The sequence below is a fragment of the Phalacrocorax aristotelis genome, chromosome 1 (genome assembly GCF_949628215.1).
Source record: "Phalacrocorax aristotelis chromosome 1, bGulAri2.1, whole genome shotgun sequence".
NCBI lineage: Eukaryota > Metazoa > Chordata > Aves > Suliformes > Phalacrocoracidae > Phalacrocorax > Phalacrocorax aristotelis.
Genome location: NC_134276.1, coordinates 14,986,566 through 15,004,221, shown reverse-complemented (window position 1 = coordinate 15,004,221; position 17,656 = coordinate 14,986,566). Strand labels below are relative to the sequence as shown.

General features: G+C 40.2%; 1 protein-coding gene across 2 annotated transcripts in view; it reads right to left on the bottom strand.

The window, feature by feature from the left end:
• ARHGAP42 (Rho GTPase activating protein 42) overlaps positions 1 to 17,409 on the bottom strand; it is a 178,663-nt gene extending 161,254 nt beyond the window's left edge. For both annotated transcript variants that reach the window (XR_012658683.1, XM_075081816.1), the window contains exon 1: positions 16,923 to 17,409. Coding sequence is in view for 1 of the 2 variants with exons in the window: in XM_075081816.1 (XP_074937917.1) it covers positions 16,923 to 17,076 (154 nt within the window). In the remaining variant the exon portion in view is untranslated. The remainder of the gene's footprint in view (positions 1 to 16,922) is intronic.
• Positions 17,410 to 17,656: the final 247 nt, after the last annotated feature.

Below are 17,656 nucleotides of genomic sequence, written 5' to 3'. Positions count from 1 at the left end.
TGACTGCATTTATTTGTTCCATGGGGAAACAATCAGGTTTTGCAGAAGTGGAAAAGCTGGTGTGTCTTATCAGTTCAAGGTTTTTTTGTTTGTTTGCTTGGGAAAGCAAAAACAAAACAAAGTTTTCCATATACTTGACATCCTTTTTTTAGAAGCAGAAACCAGCTTTTGGAGAGACCGAACTCCACACAGTAGCTCTGGATCTCTCAAATAGTAAGAACACCATAAAACCCTCCTCCTAGATTTCAGAGACACACTAATACAATCTTTATATTGGAATGAATAAGGAGTTAATGGAGTACCAGACTTCATATTTAAAATGCCATTTACTTTTAACAAAGTTTAACAGTATGACAGAATTTCTACAGGACAGTATGACATACAGCAGTATGACAACTTCTATTGCACTTACAGTATTATCTGAATAATCTATTCTTCAGAAAAAAATGCTGAGCTCCTATGCTGTTCTATTTTAAAAGTACTAATTGTCTGTTTAAGATTCCCTACTAAACTAAAAAAAAGCCCTTTTTAGAAGTATCCAAATCAAACAAATTCAAACAACTTTTTAAAAACAGTATTTAATACATTTAAAATAAAGAAACGTTATCTATAAAATAAATCCATTTATAGAAACTGAGATGGAAGTGAAATTCCCCATGATACTTAATTGCCGCTTAAATTACTCAACATTTGCATATACACAGTAAAGGACAGGGCATACAAAATTATTCTCTATATAGACAAAGATGGGCAGATTTTAAAGAAGATAAATCCCCCAAAACCACAGGCTTTATTTTACTGTGGAACAACCGAGACATGAAGAAAGCAAGAACAAGGCATTCGACTGGTTTAATTTTTATATGTGCCAAGAATCCAGATGTAGGATTTGAGCAGGAACTCCCAACTCCCACTGGTACAGAACCTCATAAGTCCCCGTCCCCGTTCACTGCACTCAGCCCCTGCCACATACCCCACAAAGGGGAAAAAAAACCTAGAGATTTTAATCACTTAATGTGTTTAAATTTAAAAACAAACAAAAAGCCCATCAAGCCACTAAAACATCACCCACCAACCCACTAGTGTTCACTAGTAAAACACTGCTCTCTCATATTTCATTCCATTTGTATGACTATATTGTTGTTTAAGTTCCATTTTAATTTACAAAGGTACAAGAAAAGTGTTTTTCAAAATATCATTACATTCCTCTGGGTACATTAAATGTTCAAGAGCAGACTTCAAGATTGACGCTTAATCCAGCAACACAATACTCAGTGCTTCATAACGACTCCTCAAGACAAGTGACAAAAGTAGGCATGAAAGTGAGGTTTTATTGTAAAATAGTCTTAAAGTCTCAAGGTGTATCCAAAACTAACTTCTCACAGAAGACAAATCAAGCAGGCTCTGGAGTGCCAATGACAACAGGAACTGTGACAGTTAGCATAATGCATATTTTAGTGACAAGTTATATGGAAATTGTGAGTAAGTTGGAAGAAAAAAATTATTTACAGTGTTTTTTTGTAAACTTAAGATGATTATGACTCCAAGGGAGATTTGGGATATATTGCATTAAGAGACAAGAGTAAAAGAACTGAATCAACAAAACAAAGAATTGCATCATTGCTGTGCTGTGGCAATGTAAATAAAATAAGAATAATTGCATTTTTAACCTGCTCTATTTCAACTTCATCAAGAAGGTACTAAATAGAAAAAGTAGTATTATGTAGTTGTCGATATTGTACAAGAATATAAAAATAGGAAGTTCTCCAGTTTGTATGGAGCCAAAAGAAGTGAGCAGATCCTGTGAATTTTTGGGTTAGATTTACTTACACTCTTAGCATAAAGGGGAAACAGAACAGGGAAACTGTGCCTGTTATAAAACTTGTATTTTTTTCACTTCCCAATGAAACCTGAACAAGGAAATGCTTAAACAAGCAAATTAAACACGACCTTAATGTTTTCATCTACAATCCTAAAATCTAGGGATAAACAAAAGGTGGTAAGACTTAGATGAACATCATCTCAGTTCCCTCCCCCACAGGAAAATGAGTTGTATCATACTGGCTCAGGTGCAGAGGATGGCATCTTCAACAAGCTAAGCAACAAAAGTTATAGCTTAAAGTGCAAACTCAAAAATCCTGCATGAGCATATCAGGAAATCTCTCAGGATACAAAGATTTGGCTATGTAAACAGGAAATGTACTGCTGTGCCTACACCCCTCTACATAAAATGAAATATTTTGGATTTCTCATTTGACCTTAGGCTCCCAAACAGCATGAAGATGCAGCAGCTCTAAACTCACAAAACAAAAAGCCAACCATACCAGCTGTATGTGTGAGAAAGCTTCATTAATGCTATAGCCAAGCCTACCATTTATGCCTACAAGACGTTGCTTGGAGACACACTTCTGTGTTTTTAAATCCTTGTATCTGTCTATTTTCTGATTAAACCAGCCATGGTAGTGGATGATAAAACAATGTCTATACAAGAATTATGATAATTTTAAGACGTTTGAAGTACTTCAGACACCTATATCTCAACAGGCTAACAAAGCTAAGCTTGTAACCCCACTTTCCTAACATCAAGGATCTTTCAAAAATGTTAGTTTTGCTATCTTTACATACCTGTAGCATAGCAACTTGAACTGTACATATTTATTTAGTGTCTGTATATGTGGAAATAAAGGTAGTATTACCATCTTCAACTGTTTGGGTTTTGTTTCAATGCATATTTGCACATGCATGTATAAACACTAAAATAAGCCATCCAGTGTAGTATTAAAAACTAAGAAAAGAACAGAGAAAAAGAACCCAAACACATCAAAAATGAAAAAAAGAACACAAAAACAAAAAACCACACCACCAAGCTGCACACCAAAACTACCCCCCCACCCAGATGTGTATTACAGTATAACACCTCCATTTCAAATCACAAAGATGACACAGGAGTAAGGAGAGTACCAGAGGAAACCATCTGAGGCCTCGTTGAAAGCATTTTAAAACATGACAAACATTAAACTATAAAATGTCTTAAGGATGTATTCTTCCCAGATTTCAAAGCTCCACATACACATGAACATTCAAGCAATGTAAACTTGAAGACTTTAAAGTAGACTGAAAACATTTCTTTTTTCTAAGGCAAGACGGAACCAATTCGATCAACAAGCCCAACTCCAGCAGGAGTTTCAGGACTTAATGCTTCAAGTCCAACAGGTATAGGTGAACAGGACTACATCTTGGAAAAAAAAATTTAAAAACCTGATTTAAGAGCAATGAAAAGTCCACCACAGTCTTAAGGAAATATTCTACTAACTTTACAGTTGCACATTTCTAATCTTAATTTGTATAGCTTCTGCCAACGCTTGGATCTTCATATGCCTTGGTCTGTTACATAGAGAAACTTTCCATCAAAATTATTTTCTGTGATATAAAAGAAATCTTTACGTTTCTCTTTGGATTAAGCAATTGTGAAAAACATATGCTTCATGGTGTTTGTGGCTTCCAAGCAGCTTGAGCATTTTCATACACTCCTCATATGTTAAAAGGGTCTCCTCTGACCCTTCACAATTTTTCAGCACTCTCCTGAAAACGAGCAGCAAGACCAGACCCAACACCCATAAATGCAACAAATACAGCCAATATCCATAAAACCCTTCAACTTATACTTGCAGACATCATCCATTTCTGGCATCTGTCAGTCTGCAAGCCCATGTTCAGTTTATTAAATACACTTATCTTCCTCCTCCACCAACCAGCTGCTTTTCATAGCCAGCGTTAATCAGCCTGTTGGCATGCCACATTCGCTATTTCTTGATTTATTGAAAATATCCTTAAACAGATTGTGCAAGAAAAACAAAGAGTAAAAGTGACATTTGCTGTGACTCTTAACTTCAACTCTCAAAAAAGACAAGCAAGTTTTCCAACACAGAAGTCTCACCATACTTTTTAGAAACAAAAAGCAACAGCAAGAGAATTCCCTCTAAACTAGAGCAAGGCACTGGCAGTTGTCAAGGAGAAAACTATGTTAAGAATCTGAAGTGCATTCACTTCCTTGCTACTTCAGTTGTACTGAATTACATCAACAAATTTATGAAATTAAGGTAGCGTATCCTGATATCCATTCTGTACAATATATACAGTTAGTAATTCCTAGATGGAGATTTATGAGACCAAAAACATCTCTTCAGGCATGCATGATGTTTACAAAACTGCACTATTTTTTCCTAGTTTTACCAGCAGGCTTGGGCAATAATATGCTGAAACTGGGCAGGGGGCAAAGTAGCACTAGCCATATTACATTTCAGTAAAAGTATGTGCACGTGGTTAATCAAAATGAATATTCCCAAATATTATTTTCACCCGACATACTTTGTTGTGGCTTAAACCAAGCCCTGTCTAACCAGATCTGTTACTAATGGAAGGTAACAATTCTTTTCCTCAGGTCTGTTTTGAGCTATTGGAGCCCTGCCCAGTCTCTGCTGTCTGGCTCCTCAAAGTACAACTCAGATGGAGAATCCAAAAATAAGATATGGTGCAATGCCAATCCCCAACTCTTGAAGGTGCTGACTGACAACTGCTAACGAGCCTTTTATGTGAATACGGCATACCATGAAACAAGATTCACAAAAGCATCCCTGGATACAGAGAGCAACCTAAAATCTTTATTATAAGCTAACTATAATTTTTATTAAGGGGCTATTAGATCATTTTTCTTTGCCTATGCTAAAACAGACTCTTTATAGAATTATGCAAGTTAGAAGGCAAAATATTTGAAAATACTTTATGAATGAAGGCATGTATTTTTACACATACTTCTAGGTTTTAGTTGCAGCAGTCTCTCAAATGTTCCCACAATTTCTGCCTTTCTCCAGAATAAGGGGGTTTTACCTCTCCTACAAAAACTACAAAAAAAACTCAAGTCTTACTTATCCAAATTTTCCCGGAGGGCAAGCTCCATAGCCCTCTAGCTTCCCTGTATATAGGCTAACTAGTAACTCTCAAAAGGAATAAGGAAGTATATTTCAATTCTTTCTTCAAGTGTCAGTACACACAGCCTGTTTTAATGGCAGTGGTAGTGCTAGACACAAAAAGGTTCAAGGAGGAAACAATTTTTTTTTTACTAGATAACCTCGGACTTGGAGACATTTTTTTCAAAGCAGCAAGTTTCACCTGCATGCTTCCCGCAACTTATAAATCATTTTAGCCTTAGAGGGAAAATATTACCCCTCTATAATGTTCATGGCTTTAAAATGACAGTTTATACAAACAGTACATCCCAAGGAAGCAGAGTTCCTGGGTTCTCCCTCCCTCCTCTCCCCTCATCATTAGTAAGCAAAATGTTAAAGGCAAATAAAGGCAGGACACAAGAGAGTGAGAAGATGCAAGGACTGGACATAAATTGAAATATAATCTTTCTGAATGGCGCAGTCGCAATGTTCCTAAGGCCTTGATCGCACAGGTAATCTTGGAAGGCTTTTGAATACCAACACACACCACCACAAATTGTAAATCTGTCTGTTCTTCATTTTAATATGACCTGCACTTTTAAGAACTGATTCACACATGTTTACACTGACATTTGGCCACCTCTTGAAATGAGTCAAACTACTACAGCAGAAAAAAAAAGTTAAAATACAGCCAATCATCCCTTCTTGTGCACTTCCGGTTAGCAATCAAAGAACTTAGGGTAGGGTTTCATAGTAAAGACATTTTCTTTTTGAATCAACTATCTATAGCTTGTTTTACCAAGAATTTGTGCTCTTTTTGCATGGCAGTGAGTCAGGGGCAAGGGTGAGGACTTGGGGAAGACAAATATTTTTGTATTTGATAATTTTCTAGAAGCGATCAGGTCTTGCCCTAGTATTTTCTGCAGAAAGCAGGACAAGATCATAGAAAATTACATTCTTAACAGAAAAGTAAACAGGTCAGCTGAGTGCCCACCTCATCTAAGATTTATTAGAAAGAGATACAAGCCTTAGCAGCTTTTAAATTATTAATTCCCCTGTCCCCTTCCTTTCATAAATTCACTTCTCCCCATCATTAACACCACCACAATTCTCAGTCATCAGATGTCTGGATGGCAGCTGCTTCATGAAAGAGGAATCAAAAGGAGTCTCTTCCAAAGACAAAAGTATTGGAAGTACTCGGGGAACAGCTGTATTGGGTTTACACAGCAAAGTTTTAGTAGCGGGGGAGGAGGACAGCAGGGGTGGCTTCTGTGAGACATCATCAGGACCTGACCCCATGTCAGCCACATATGGTTCCAGGTGGCTCCAAGTCAGACCCGACACTGCTCAAAGCTGAGCCCATCAGAAAAACTGGTGACCCCTCTGTGATAACATATTTAAGAAAGGTTAAAAACCACTGTGAAGCAGCTGGGAGAGAGCTGGGAGAAAATAGGGAAGAAGGAGCCCTGCAGGCGCCTAGGTCAGCAGACGGAGGTGGTGCTCCAGGCACTGAAGCAGAGACTCCCCTGCAGCCTGTGGAAAAGATCATGGGGAAGTAGGTTGTCCATCTGCAGCCCCTCAAAGACTATGCTAGAACAAAAATCCACACTGCAGCCCATGGAGGACACCACGCCACAGCACACAGATGTGCCCTGAAGGAAGCTGTGGCTGTGTAGAGCCCACATAGGAGCAGGCTCCTGGCAGGAAGTGGGGCTTATGGAGAGAAGCACATGCAGGAGCAGATTTTCTGGAAAGAGCTGTGGCACGTGGAGAATCCACACTGGAGCAGTCTGTCCCTGAAGGACTGCACCCTGTGGAAATGGCCCATGCTGCATGACTTAGTGAAGGACTGTACCTGTGAGGAGGAGGGAGTGGCAGAGAAGAAGTGTTATGGGCTGACCGCAACCCCCAATTCCCATCCCCCTGCGCTGCTCAGGAGGAGGAGGTGAAAGAGATAGGAGTGAAGTTGAGTCTCCGAAGGGAGGGGTGGCAGGAAGGTAGTTTTAGTTGTGTTTTTATTTTTCATTATTCTAATGTGTTACTAATTGACAATAAGTTAAATTAATTTCCCCAAGTCTAGCCTGTTTTGCCCACAGTGGTAACTGGTAAGTGATTTTCCTGTCTTTATCTCAACTCAGGAGCTTTTCATCTTGTTTTCTCCCCCTCCTGCTGAGGAGGAGCAGTGAGAGAGCAGCTGGGTGGGCACCTGGCAGTCAGTCAAGGTCAACCCACTACAACAGCACAGCTCAGAAGTCACACCTCTTTAGTCCCCAAGGAATAAGATTATTACAGAAGACAAGTGTGACTTAGCTGTCACTGGAAACTTGTACATTAAACTTTGGCTACAGTTTTATGTGCAATTAAGCTGTCACTGCAATCAAACAATAATTTAATGTTCTGTCACTATTCTTCCCCCTACCCGTCAACTTTCACAATCGCTTCCATTCCCAGGTTCCCCTGTGCTCTGCCAGGATGAGCCCTTTCACAGCTGCATAACGAACCAAATCAGGAAACTGGGACACATGTAAAATTATTCATCAAAGATTAGCAGTTAGTTTAGCTCCCTGATCTGGTAGAGCACACAGCTGGGCAAATAGTAACGCCAATATGACTTAAGGATAGAAAGGGGTGGAAACAAGGTCTGAGAGTGGGGAAAACAGCAAGGGGCAGGCTCTGGATGTTTTCTGTTCATTTGTTTAGCAGTAGAGCTGGCTTAAAACTACACAGCAAAATACAGCTTCAGACAGATGCTTTCCAGTAACCTCCTTCAGTCAGAAATTCTGGGAGAACTACTGCACAGCTCAACTATTCTTCACAGGAGAGGGCAGAGTTAGAGGTACTAGAATAGGAGATACAAGAATTTAAAACTATTGCACAATTAGTGTGACATCCAGTAGACAATTCATATGTTCACAGTTCTGAAGTAGAGGGGGGAAAAAAAGCAAAGTCACATCCCAATTCACCTGATACACCATAAGCCTTCCTTCCAACATGGTTTTGTTTAGGAGAGGACTGGCCTAGACTGGTAAGTTTCATGAATATGTAACCTGACAAAAACCTGTCTGACAAAATAATCTAAGGAATCATATGCTCATTCAGTTTAAAGTTAAACAGAAGAGAAAGAAAGAAGCCTGTGACCAGAGTTCTACATTTCAGAAAAGCAAGATCTGAGTAATTACTGGAACCTGAATTTAGATATGACGGTATACAGAGAAACTGCAAAGGTCCAGCATGAGTTAAACATGGATTTGCACATTAGTTCCAAGAAGAACTGTATAAAACAATGAAATCAAGGTTAACTGAAGAAACGTTAGAGATGCAAGCAAAGGATCATGAACTAGGCAGGGGGTGATGGGGGTTGGAATCAGTATTGAGCTATATCTGCATATTGATGTATTTTAAGATGTTAAGGTAACCAGGTCTGGTACCAGAAACTAGTAGAACTCCAACAGCACAAGAGCTACATCAGGTACCGGTGTGGTGCTGTGGCGCTCCTGCAGCCGCGGGTAAAGCCTATACACTCTCACCAGACACTGGTTAGATTCAGGCTAATTCAGGATATTTTCACAAGAATCAATGCTTAGAAAACTACAATTTTTGTGCAGTCAAATACAAACCAAAGCAGAATTTAGAAAGTGAGGAGAAACAGCTTTTTAATGTATAAAAGCCATAAGGGAACACAGAGCAAAGAAGGCCAATGCACAGTAAAGATGACACAGAAACAGAGACAGCCAGCCAAAAGGTTGAAGTACGATCCAAACCAAAATTAATATTCAACCTAAATTTTCAACAATGCTACCAGTGTGAAAATAGCAGGAGAAATTCAGACAAATGGGTGCATTAAAAATGCAAAATTATCACACTATTACACAAATAGGAAAAAGAAGGAGCCCCATAAACTCTAACAGGGGTTAGGACAGATACAATTTAACACTAGAACTCGAACACCTGAAAACACAAGACTTGGTACCCAAGATCTTTAAATTGATCGAATTCAGGAGTCTGCTCTCATAACACAGCGAATATATGCCTATATTTAAGAAACAAAGATAATGATCCAACACTAACGCTCCATTAGGTTGACCTTAAAATCAAGCAATTATTTAGACTGCTGTTTGAAGGAAAGAACAGCTAAAAACTTAGAAATTGACAGAAAATAGAGTAGAAGGCAACACATTTATCAAAGGTAAACTGCATCAGATAAGTGGCTCTCTCTTACACAATGTGAAAGATCAAAAAAAAAAACCAACCACTACATAAACTCACAATAGATCTAAACAACTAGTCACCAGTAAAGCACATGACACCAAGCTACAATAGCAGTTTAATAATTAGGGTGAGAACTTGAGAACTTACACAAAAGCTGAATAGATAAGAAGCAACTGGGAAAAGGCTTTGCTGCCAACACCCAAAAAGAGGAATGTCATTGTTTTTATTCAAGGACTGACTTTGAGACCAATGTGATTTAACTTTTACACCCTAACTCTGGGAGAGCTTGCCTGCTACCACAGAGCAGTGAGGCATTACTGACACAGAAGACAGAACTCTCACCTATGAAAATGAGGGAGAGAGAAAATAAAAAAGGGGGAGGGGGGACAGGGATCTTCAAAGTGTCCTCACCTATGGGATCAAATCACAGAATCATAGAATAATACCAGATTGGAAGGAACCTCAGGGATCATCTGGTCCAACCTTTCTTGGCAAAATTACAAACTGATTCTTCTTATTGTTACCTGTTTTATTTTTTGTTATGTTTATTTGACTTAAGGCTCTTTACAGAAGAAAATAATCCTATTGGTGACACCTATAATATCTTTCAGTGAACAACAGTACCTTTGGAAACAGACACTACAATGCACATCTGACATGCAAACCTCCCTTTTCTTTAAGCAGCCTGCAAAATATCAAGTAACATCAGTAGGGGAACCAACTAGATGACCTAGGCATTGCAGCACCTTGAATCCTGCTTTCAATATTAAGCTACGAGAAGATAAGACTTCTGAAGACATACAGAGTTGCCATACTGTTTTCCCATGCCTGAATTACACTAAGCAAAATACCAGCGCAATATGTTTTTTAAGCTTTTGGTGTCCTGTGAAATACAAGTTTGCATAATTCAGGACAGGGAAGCAATTAAGTCGATTACCTTCAATTGATCTGAAAAACTATAACACAGCCCAGAGTTCATAACATGCTGTGAAATATATTATCTTTCTAATGAAAATTATTTGTACTTCACAGGGTGCCAATGGGAGGTTAGATTATTGCCCAATAGTACTTCAGTCTCCTATATTAATATGGAAGAGGGTCATGTTATTTTTCTTCAGTTTAATATTTACTTCATTGCTACTGCTTCTAAGATCTTGAGATTTTTTCACCTTTTACCATACACTTATCTGTAGCACCACATAGTCAAAAGACGACCATAAATATTAACTTCATTTAATGATTGATCTCACAGAATTCGATGAGCAAAGATCAAACCTGCAAACATGATTATACTGATTTTGTTTCCCCTACTTTTACTTCTAGCCCTGAATATTTAAAAGCTAACTCAAAAAGGCTTAGAAAAAAGCTACTAAAACAACCATGAGATCAGAATAGGTTTTAGGAGAGAGGATGAGAACAGCTTGTTCAGTCTAGCAAAAGGATGTGATTATTCCCCAAGCAAGTCCAAGTAAACAACAGTGCAATGAAAGGAAAATGAGTATAAACAAGTTTGAATTTCGAGATTAAATTTATTTTTAATGAGTTACTCAACCCTTAGAGTAACAAGGTTCTAAAGTGGCCTTCTAGCAGAAATAGTAAGGATAACAACTGTTTTTAAACTGGAGTTTGACAAGCAGGGATTACCTGATGTAACACTAGCAGGAGATTGGTTTTAGCAAAGGAAATCCATGATACCCTAAGTACTCAATTGTCCTATATTCCAAATTTATTTATAATTAGAGTTTTGAGACCATAGGAAAAAATAGGAAGGTAAAGACATAGCACTGCTTTACATATCATTCAGTAGAAAGGAGGACTGTATTGTCGTCTGTATTTTTCACAGAGGATGAGTAAGACATTATTTACTATTACAGGAAACTGCAAGTTGTTGTAGCACTTCTGCCCACAAAAACCCAAGGGATCTGTACAAGTTCAGTGACAACAGCATCATATTTTCCATTGTAGTAGAGACAATATTCATGAAGCAGCTGGTCTCTTATTAATAGAATTCATTTATCTTATTCACAGCAAATGGAGCCTGTAGTAGATAACAGGCCAACTGGCCCATTAAGAAACATTAAATTTAAACTGATTGCTGAAAAGGTTGAAAGTTTGAAAATCCTAGTTTAAAAAATTGCACAACATTTTCTTAAATCAGAGACATCATTTCATATGGCATATGAAACTCAAACCCACTCCTTCGGTAACCTGACGTCACCGAATAAAAAATTTCTCTAAAGAACAGCTGTTTCAATATTAAGGCACAAGAACACCCATGTTGAGTCATTCAAGGACTTTGTTAACACAGTAGTCATTACTGACAGTATGAGAATCCACTTTGAATTCTTGATTCAAAATGAAACATCACATGATAGACAGAAAATACTGTGCTCTGTAACAGTCCACTACAAACTAGTATTTGTTTTTCCATATATATTTGGCTAAAGATAATACGATACAGACTGCAGCTGCTTTAAACACTAGAGGAAGTAATTAACCTCCTTCTCTGGCCAAGAACCAGGTTATTGTTGGTGTATTTGCATAAGAGGCTGAACACTGTTGGAACTGTTTTTGAAAATTACATCCATAATCCATAGATAACTCAGACATCAGCAGAAGTTGAGCAGGACAGTACAAACACCCATCAGAAGTAACAGAACAGTGGGGGAGCAGATGACATCAAAACATTAATACCAATTACCAGAGTTTCAACTTCCTTTTAGCGGGAAACTTTTTTTCCAGTTGGTAGGGGAATCATGTATTAAGGACTAATAAGTGTAACCTGTTGTAACGTCCCCTGCCTCTCATCCAACCCTAAGATGAAACGCAAATAATGCATTTTTGTACTATATGACTAAAACAACTAAAAGCAATCAATTTTCAAAGGTGATGTGAGTTATTTCTTAAATTCTCACCAGGAAGCTACACTTTAATAATTCCGTGTTCACCGTCGTAGTATCACACCAGGAATACAAAGAATCAGATGTTTTACTTAGAATCTAAATTAATGAAAGAGAATGATTGCTACCAAACTTTAGCAGTTATTAGTCAATTACTTCAGTCCTGCTCTAGTTAGAATCTGGAAAAGGCATTGTAAAATATAATCTCATGAAAATATGTGAGTTCAAGATATCTGGGAAAATGTGTCTCTGGAATGATGTAAAGGGGGGAGGGTTAAATGAAAAAAATTCCCAAGAGAGATAACAAGATCATAGGTTCTTATGCTGTAATTTTGTCCTGACTTTTTTTCCAGCCAGCTAACCCCCAAAATTTCCATATATATAGCCAAGTTCATTACTGTGTTTTTATAATTAGGTTTATGAGAGAAGAAAATAATTTGACATAACATTTTTTCAGAAAACAGTTTCAAGGCAGTCTCTTCTGCATGGAATTTCTATAAAACCTTGGTAAAAAATACCCCCTCACACTCCCCACAAAAGATGGTATTTCCATCTTCACAGAATCACAGGTTGGAAGGGACCTCAGGGATCATCTAGTCCAACCTTGTGCTTGTTTATCTAAGTGTAAAGTAGTAAAAACTACTAATGATTGCTAGTAAGTTACAAATTCCTAAAGATATCTGTTAAATATTATTTATATTACACCACAGCTCTGCATTAGCTTGCACCATATTAAAACACTTTAAAAGGCATACCATTACCTAAACCAGTTGCAAATCCACTGAACTTTCAACCATTTAGACCAGAACTTATATAGTTCTCATCTTTGAATATGAGCTTGTTGCTAAAATAGGACTTAAGATGGAGAGAGAAGAACAAAAATCAGAGGAAAAACTGAAGGCCTCTGCACAGCAGGAAGCCATGCGATTACCTGTACAAGATGTGTGTTACTTCTTTGGATCATTTAATACAAGATTCATTAACTTTGGCAGAACAGTAGGCCTATTACAGAAATCAAAAGCATACAAGTATTTCTATAATGATATTTCCTATATAATCTGTATGACAACGCCCTGAACTAGGTTGCTTTTTCACAAGGCAACTACGAAAAAATTACACTACTGGCAAAAAGTACAAGAAAAATAGGCTTGATGTTTTAACTGAAAACAAGTTGGAATCAATGAGAAGGAAAAATTTCAATTCTGCTTCAGGAGTCCAGCTACAGCTCGACCTCACTACATGAATCATTCGAGCATACGCACTTTAAACATGCATCTGAAAGGTCTATTAAATTAGGTGCCTGAAGAAGTTATGAAATCAACAATTACCTAATAATCAAGAAGGCCAGTTGTACCAGGAGATCATTTTTTTATAAAAATGTTTTCTTTTTTCCTAATTGATAAGTTAACAACACAGAAAGCTTCCTCCAGGTGCACCAAAGAAAACTATATGGTCCTACTTAATTGCGCCTACACACAGAGTTAAATCTCTGTTGAAAGATAACTTTTTAATGTAATAGAAGCATCTATTATACGCATAAACTAAGCCTTTCAGGAGATAGTAATGTATTTAGTACCTCAGTTGATTTGAAAAAGAAAACGTAGTCTCTCACTGCAAATACTAATTATAGAACAAGGATGAACAAGGCACAATGGCCGTACAAACATAATTCTAAGACCTAACTAAACTGGACCATCTAATTCGAGCTCTTCTAGGGTACTCCCAGTCTCTTACATATTTAGAAAGAGAAGAAAACAGTGCAAAAAAAAAAAAAAAACAAAAGGCTGCTGAGGATTTGATATCAATCCTTGCATTATCAGCTCTCACTGCATTCACAGTAGTCAACTGCTGCATCACATGGCACAGTATTACAGCCCTACATACTGCTTCAGAAAGCAGCATTCTTGGAATGAATTTAGCAAAAGCACACTAAAATAACATCTGACCGTATCTTGGGACCACTCCAAAAATTAAAATGCAAAATGTCTGCATACTACATTAATCATATTTGTTTTACCTTCAATTTATGTGGAATCTCTTGTCAGGTATTATAAATGTTGTGTTTTCACAGTAACTTCTTAGATACTGGATTGTGCACAGATTAGCATTTTGTAACTTTTGTAATACAGAAGTTCAATTCCATCTGAAAAACCATGCATATACTATAGTTTCATATAATATCTGACATTTAGGCAACTTTAAAAGACTACAGTATTTTCTAACTACATTAAGTCAGCCCCACTGCCTCTTCTCTAAACATAGTTGGGAAGGACGTGTTCCAAAACTCATTTCCACTGAAGATCTGCAGCACAGTCTGCATTTTCTGCCCCAACAAAACTGATCCTCCAAAATGATATGTAAATGAAAAATCCTAGATAACCTGAAGAGATAAAACATGGTAAATAATGCCTGTTTTTCTCCAGGGCTTGTAGGTTATTAAATATTCAAAGACCAAATCATAAGAATTCATCACTGAAATCAACTACTGACTCCACCACTTGATGAGATTTTCTAAGGAAATAAAAAAAAATTAAAAAACAGCAAGCCTTGCACAAGTATTTTACACTCCACTGATTTTAAAGCTGAGTAGGAGTACCTAGTGTGCTTTAACAACTCAAAAGTTCTCTGCTCTAGGAAAGATACAATAGTGCTACTTGGCATAACATGTACACTATCCTTGCAGCATCTACACCAGAGTCTGTACCATATAAAGCCAGAATTTCTATTTTGTTGAGAAAAATACAGACATTTCCCCAGTTATCCTAACACAGGGATTGAGGCAGTAGTCTGTGGAAGGCATGGTCACAAAACTAAGGGATCTGAAATGAACAAAAGGAGAAATATTTCTTCCTACACCAGAGCAGACCTTATTTTCCTAAGGCTAAAAGACACTATAGCGCACAGCATTTTAAAGTTGTACACAGAACACAATAAGCATTGTGTCAAATGCATTAACATTTGAACTAAAAACTTTTAAAAATCAGGAGAACTTGCAAGTTAAGTAGTCATTACTTGAGAGAGAAATACTGCTTCTCCTTGAAGAGGGAGAGAATTGTTAAACATGTAGATACAGGGTCTAAACCTAGCAAGGACTCACAAGTACTCCTCTCAAAAATAATGGGATTATTTACTTCAGAATCAACTTCTAAATTACCTCTCAAGGACAATATTGCTTCTACAGCAGCCTGTCTTTGACAACTTAACAAGGAAGTTGTATTTGTTCACATTTCATCTGGAACAAACGGCAGTCCATTTCCAGGGCTAGTCCAGGTCACAGAAGTACCCATGTTGTACCCTGTCATCACTATTTCTGCAGACCATCTTATAGGACCAGGTTTGTAATAGTAACTTATAGGAACTTATTACAGTTCCATTTTCACTACTTAAAACAAGGCCAAACTTCCCAATTTATGGAGCAAGCCTTTTAGCAAGGAGAAAGAGACGTAAAGTACAACTAAAAAGCAAACTTTTTTGTCTGGGAAGAAAAATGTACCATTGAGTTTTCAGCCATATACACACACACACACATTTTCTATGTATCCTATCATCTCACATTCTGTGGGCACAGATACAGGTATTTATTAAACTTAATACAAATTTGCATAAGATGCCAGATTGGTTTCTGACTACTCATTAAAACAGAGATGTGTCCAGAAATACATGCACTTATATGAAAAAAGTCTCAAAGAGACAGTAGCTGCTTTACATAAATGCAATGCTGTAAATAAACTACATATACTCAATGCATAAACATGTACAAATGACATTCAATCCTGCCATTGGCCAAACAAAATCTTCACAATTTGACCTTCTGTCCCAGGTAGAGGGACAAACTTTGGGTTTAGACTCTGAGCTAGCAGCATTTATGTTTCCTATGAGCTAAGGAGTTTATAGCAGTAACACCTGTTCCCTTGTCCACATAAAGGGCAAGGCTACTCCCCTTCACCCTACAAAAACCAGCATACAGTGTCAATGTGGCAGACATTGTTAAGGATTACAGTGAGTGATTCTTTTCCTTAAGCAATTCATGTCACAGCACAAGAAGCTGTAAGTTACTTCTCTGCTCTACCTGAAGGAAAGCTCTGGGCAACAGGTAAGAGAGCTCCAAAGTGGCTGAAAGACAAGAAGTAAGTGGCAAGGAGTTACAGGAGAGGAGGGCAAGCCGAGTCTAGTAATGCTCATGGCAATACCTAGTTTTCACTTTATGCTCTTCAAAGCGTGAGGGCCGTTTTCACACCCCGGGAAGCTGTCAGCGCTCAACTCACAGAGCTTCAAAAGCACGAAGCTGTTCATCCTCAACTCAGCTTTTCTAACCTTCCAAAACGCATATAAGTTATACTACATAAAGAGGGGGCGGGGGGGGGGGGGGGGGGGAAGGGGAAATATCAAACTCTCTTCGTAGAAACTCCCTTCAGCATCTTGCTTTGCCCGTTTATTGCGGACATCTCCATCCCCTACAGATACTTAATTAGCAGCCACCGTCCCGGAACGAGCCCCCCCCGGGCAGCACCAGGTGCCCGGTCCTTTACAGCCACCTGCATGGGACTTCCAGCCCAGCAGCTGGGCTCTTCCCCGGCGCCCCGGCGGGACCCCCGCGGCCGACCCGCTTCCCCCGACGGGGAGGGCGCGGCGGGGCCCGCGGGCCGGGGCAGGGCCCCGCGCCGCCCCCGCTCACGCGGGAAACCCTCCCAGCCCCGCCGCAGGCGAGGCCGGGCAGAGCGGCGGGGAGGGAGCGGGGTAGAAAGTTTAGGAGGCGCTTTTCGGCGGCTGCCGGCAGGGGAGCCCGCTCCCGGCGCCCATTCAAACAAAAGAAACCCCTTCTGCCCGCCGCCCCCGGCTCCCCCGCGGCCGGCCCCGCCGCCTGACTCACTTCGCAGGGCCCCGATGAGGAGGCTGCCGTCCTTAATCAGCTCCTTGATGAACTTGTTCGTTCTCTCCAGCTCGATCTCGTGACACTTCAGGCGCTCCCTGAAATCCGGGCTGTCCAAGTAGGAGTCGCTGAACTCCAGCGTGGGCAGCCCCATGGCAGCGACGGCCACAGCCCCCCGGCCGGCGGCGAAGGGGCGGGCTGGTGAGGGGGGGCCGCGCCGAGGGACGGCGCTGAAGGAAGAGGGGGGACAAGAGAGGTGAGGCGAGGGGAAGCTGCCACCCCGTCCGCCTCCCCACAGAAACCCCCGACCCGCCGCGCCGGCAGCGAGGCAGGCGGCCGTCGGCGGCGGAGGCGGCGGCGCGCTGCGGTCGCTGTCACCCAGCTACATGCTGCCCGCGGCACCCCGCGGGCTCCCAGCGCCGCCGCCTCGCCGCTTCCGGCAGCGGTCCCTCTTCCACCCTCCCTCCCCGGCCCTAACTTCGGTCTGAACCTCCCCCGGCCCGGCCGAGGACGCCCGCCTCCCGGCGCGGCATGCTCACACGCCGGGGACGCGGCCCCGGCAGTGCCCGCCCCTCGCTCGCCACCGCCCCCTCCGCTCTCTGCCCTCCAGCGGCCGCGCCGGCGGCTGCCTCGCGTCGGCCCGGCCCGGTTTGGGCGGCGGCGGAGGGGCGCGGGGGCCCAGCACGGCCCTGCGAGGGCCGGCGCTCGCCTCCTCCTTCACCTTGGGCTTTGGG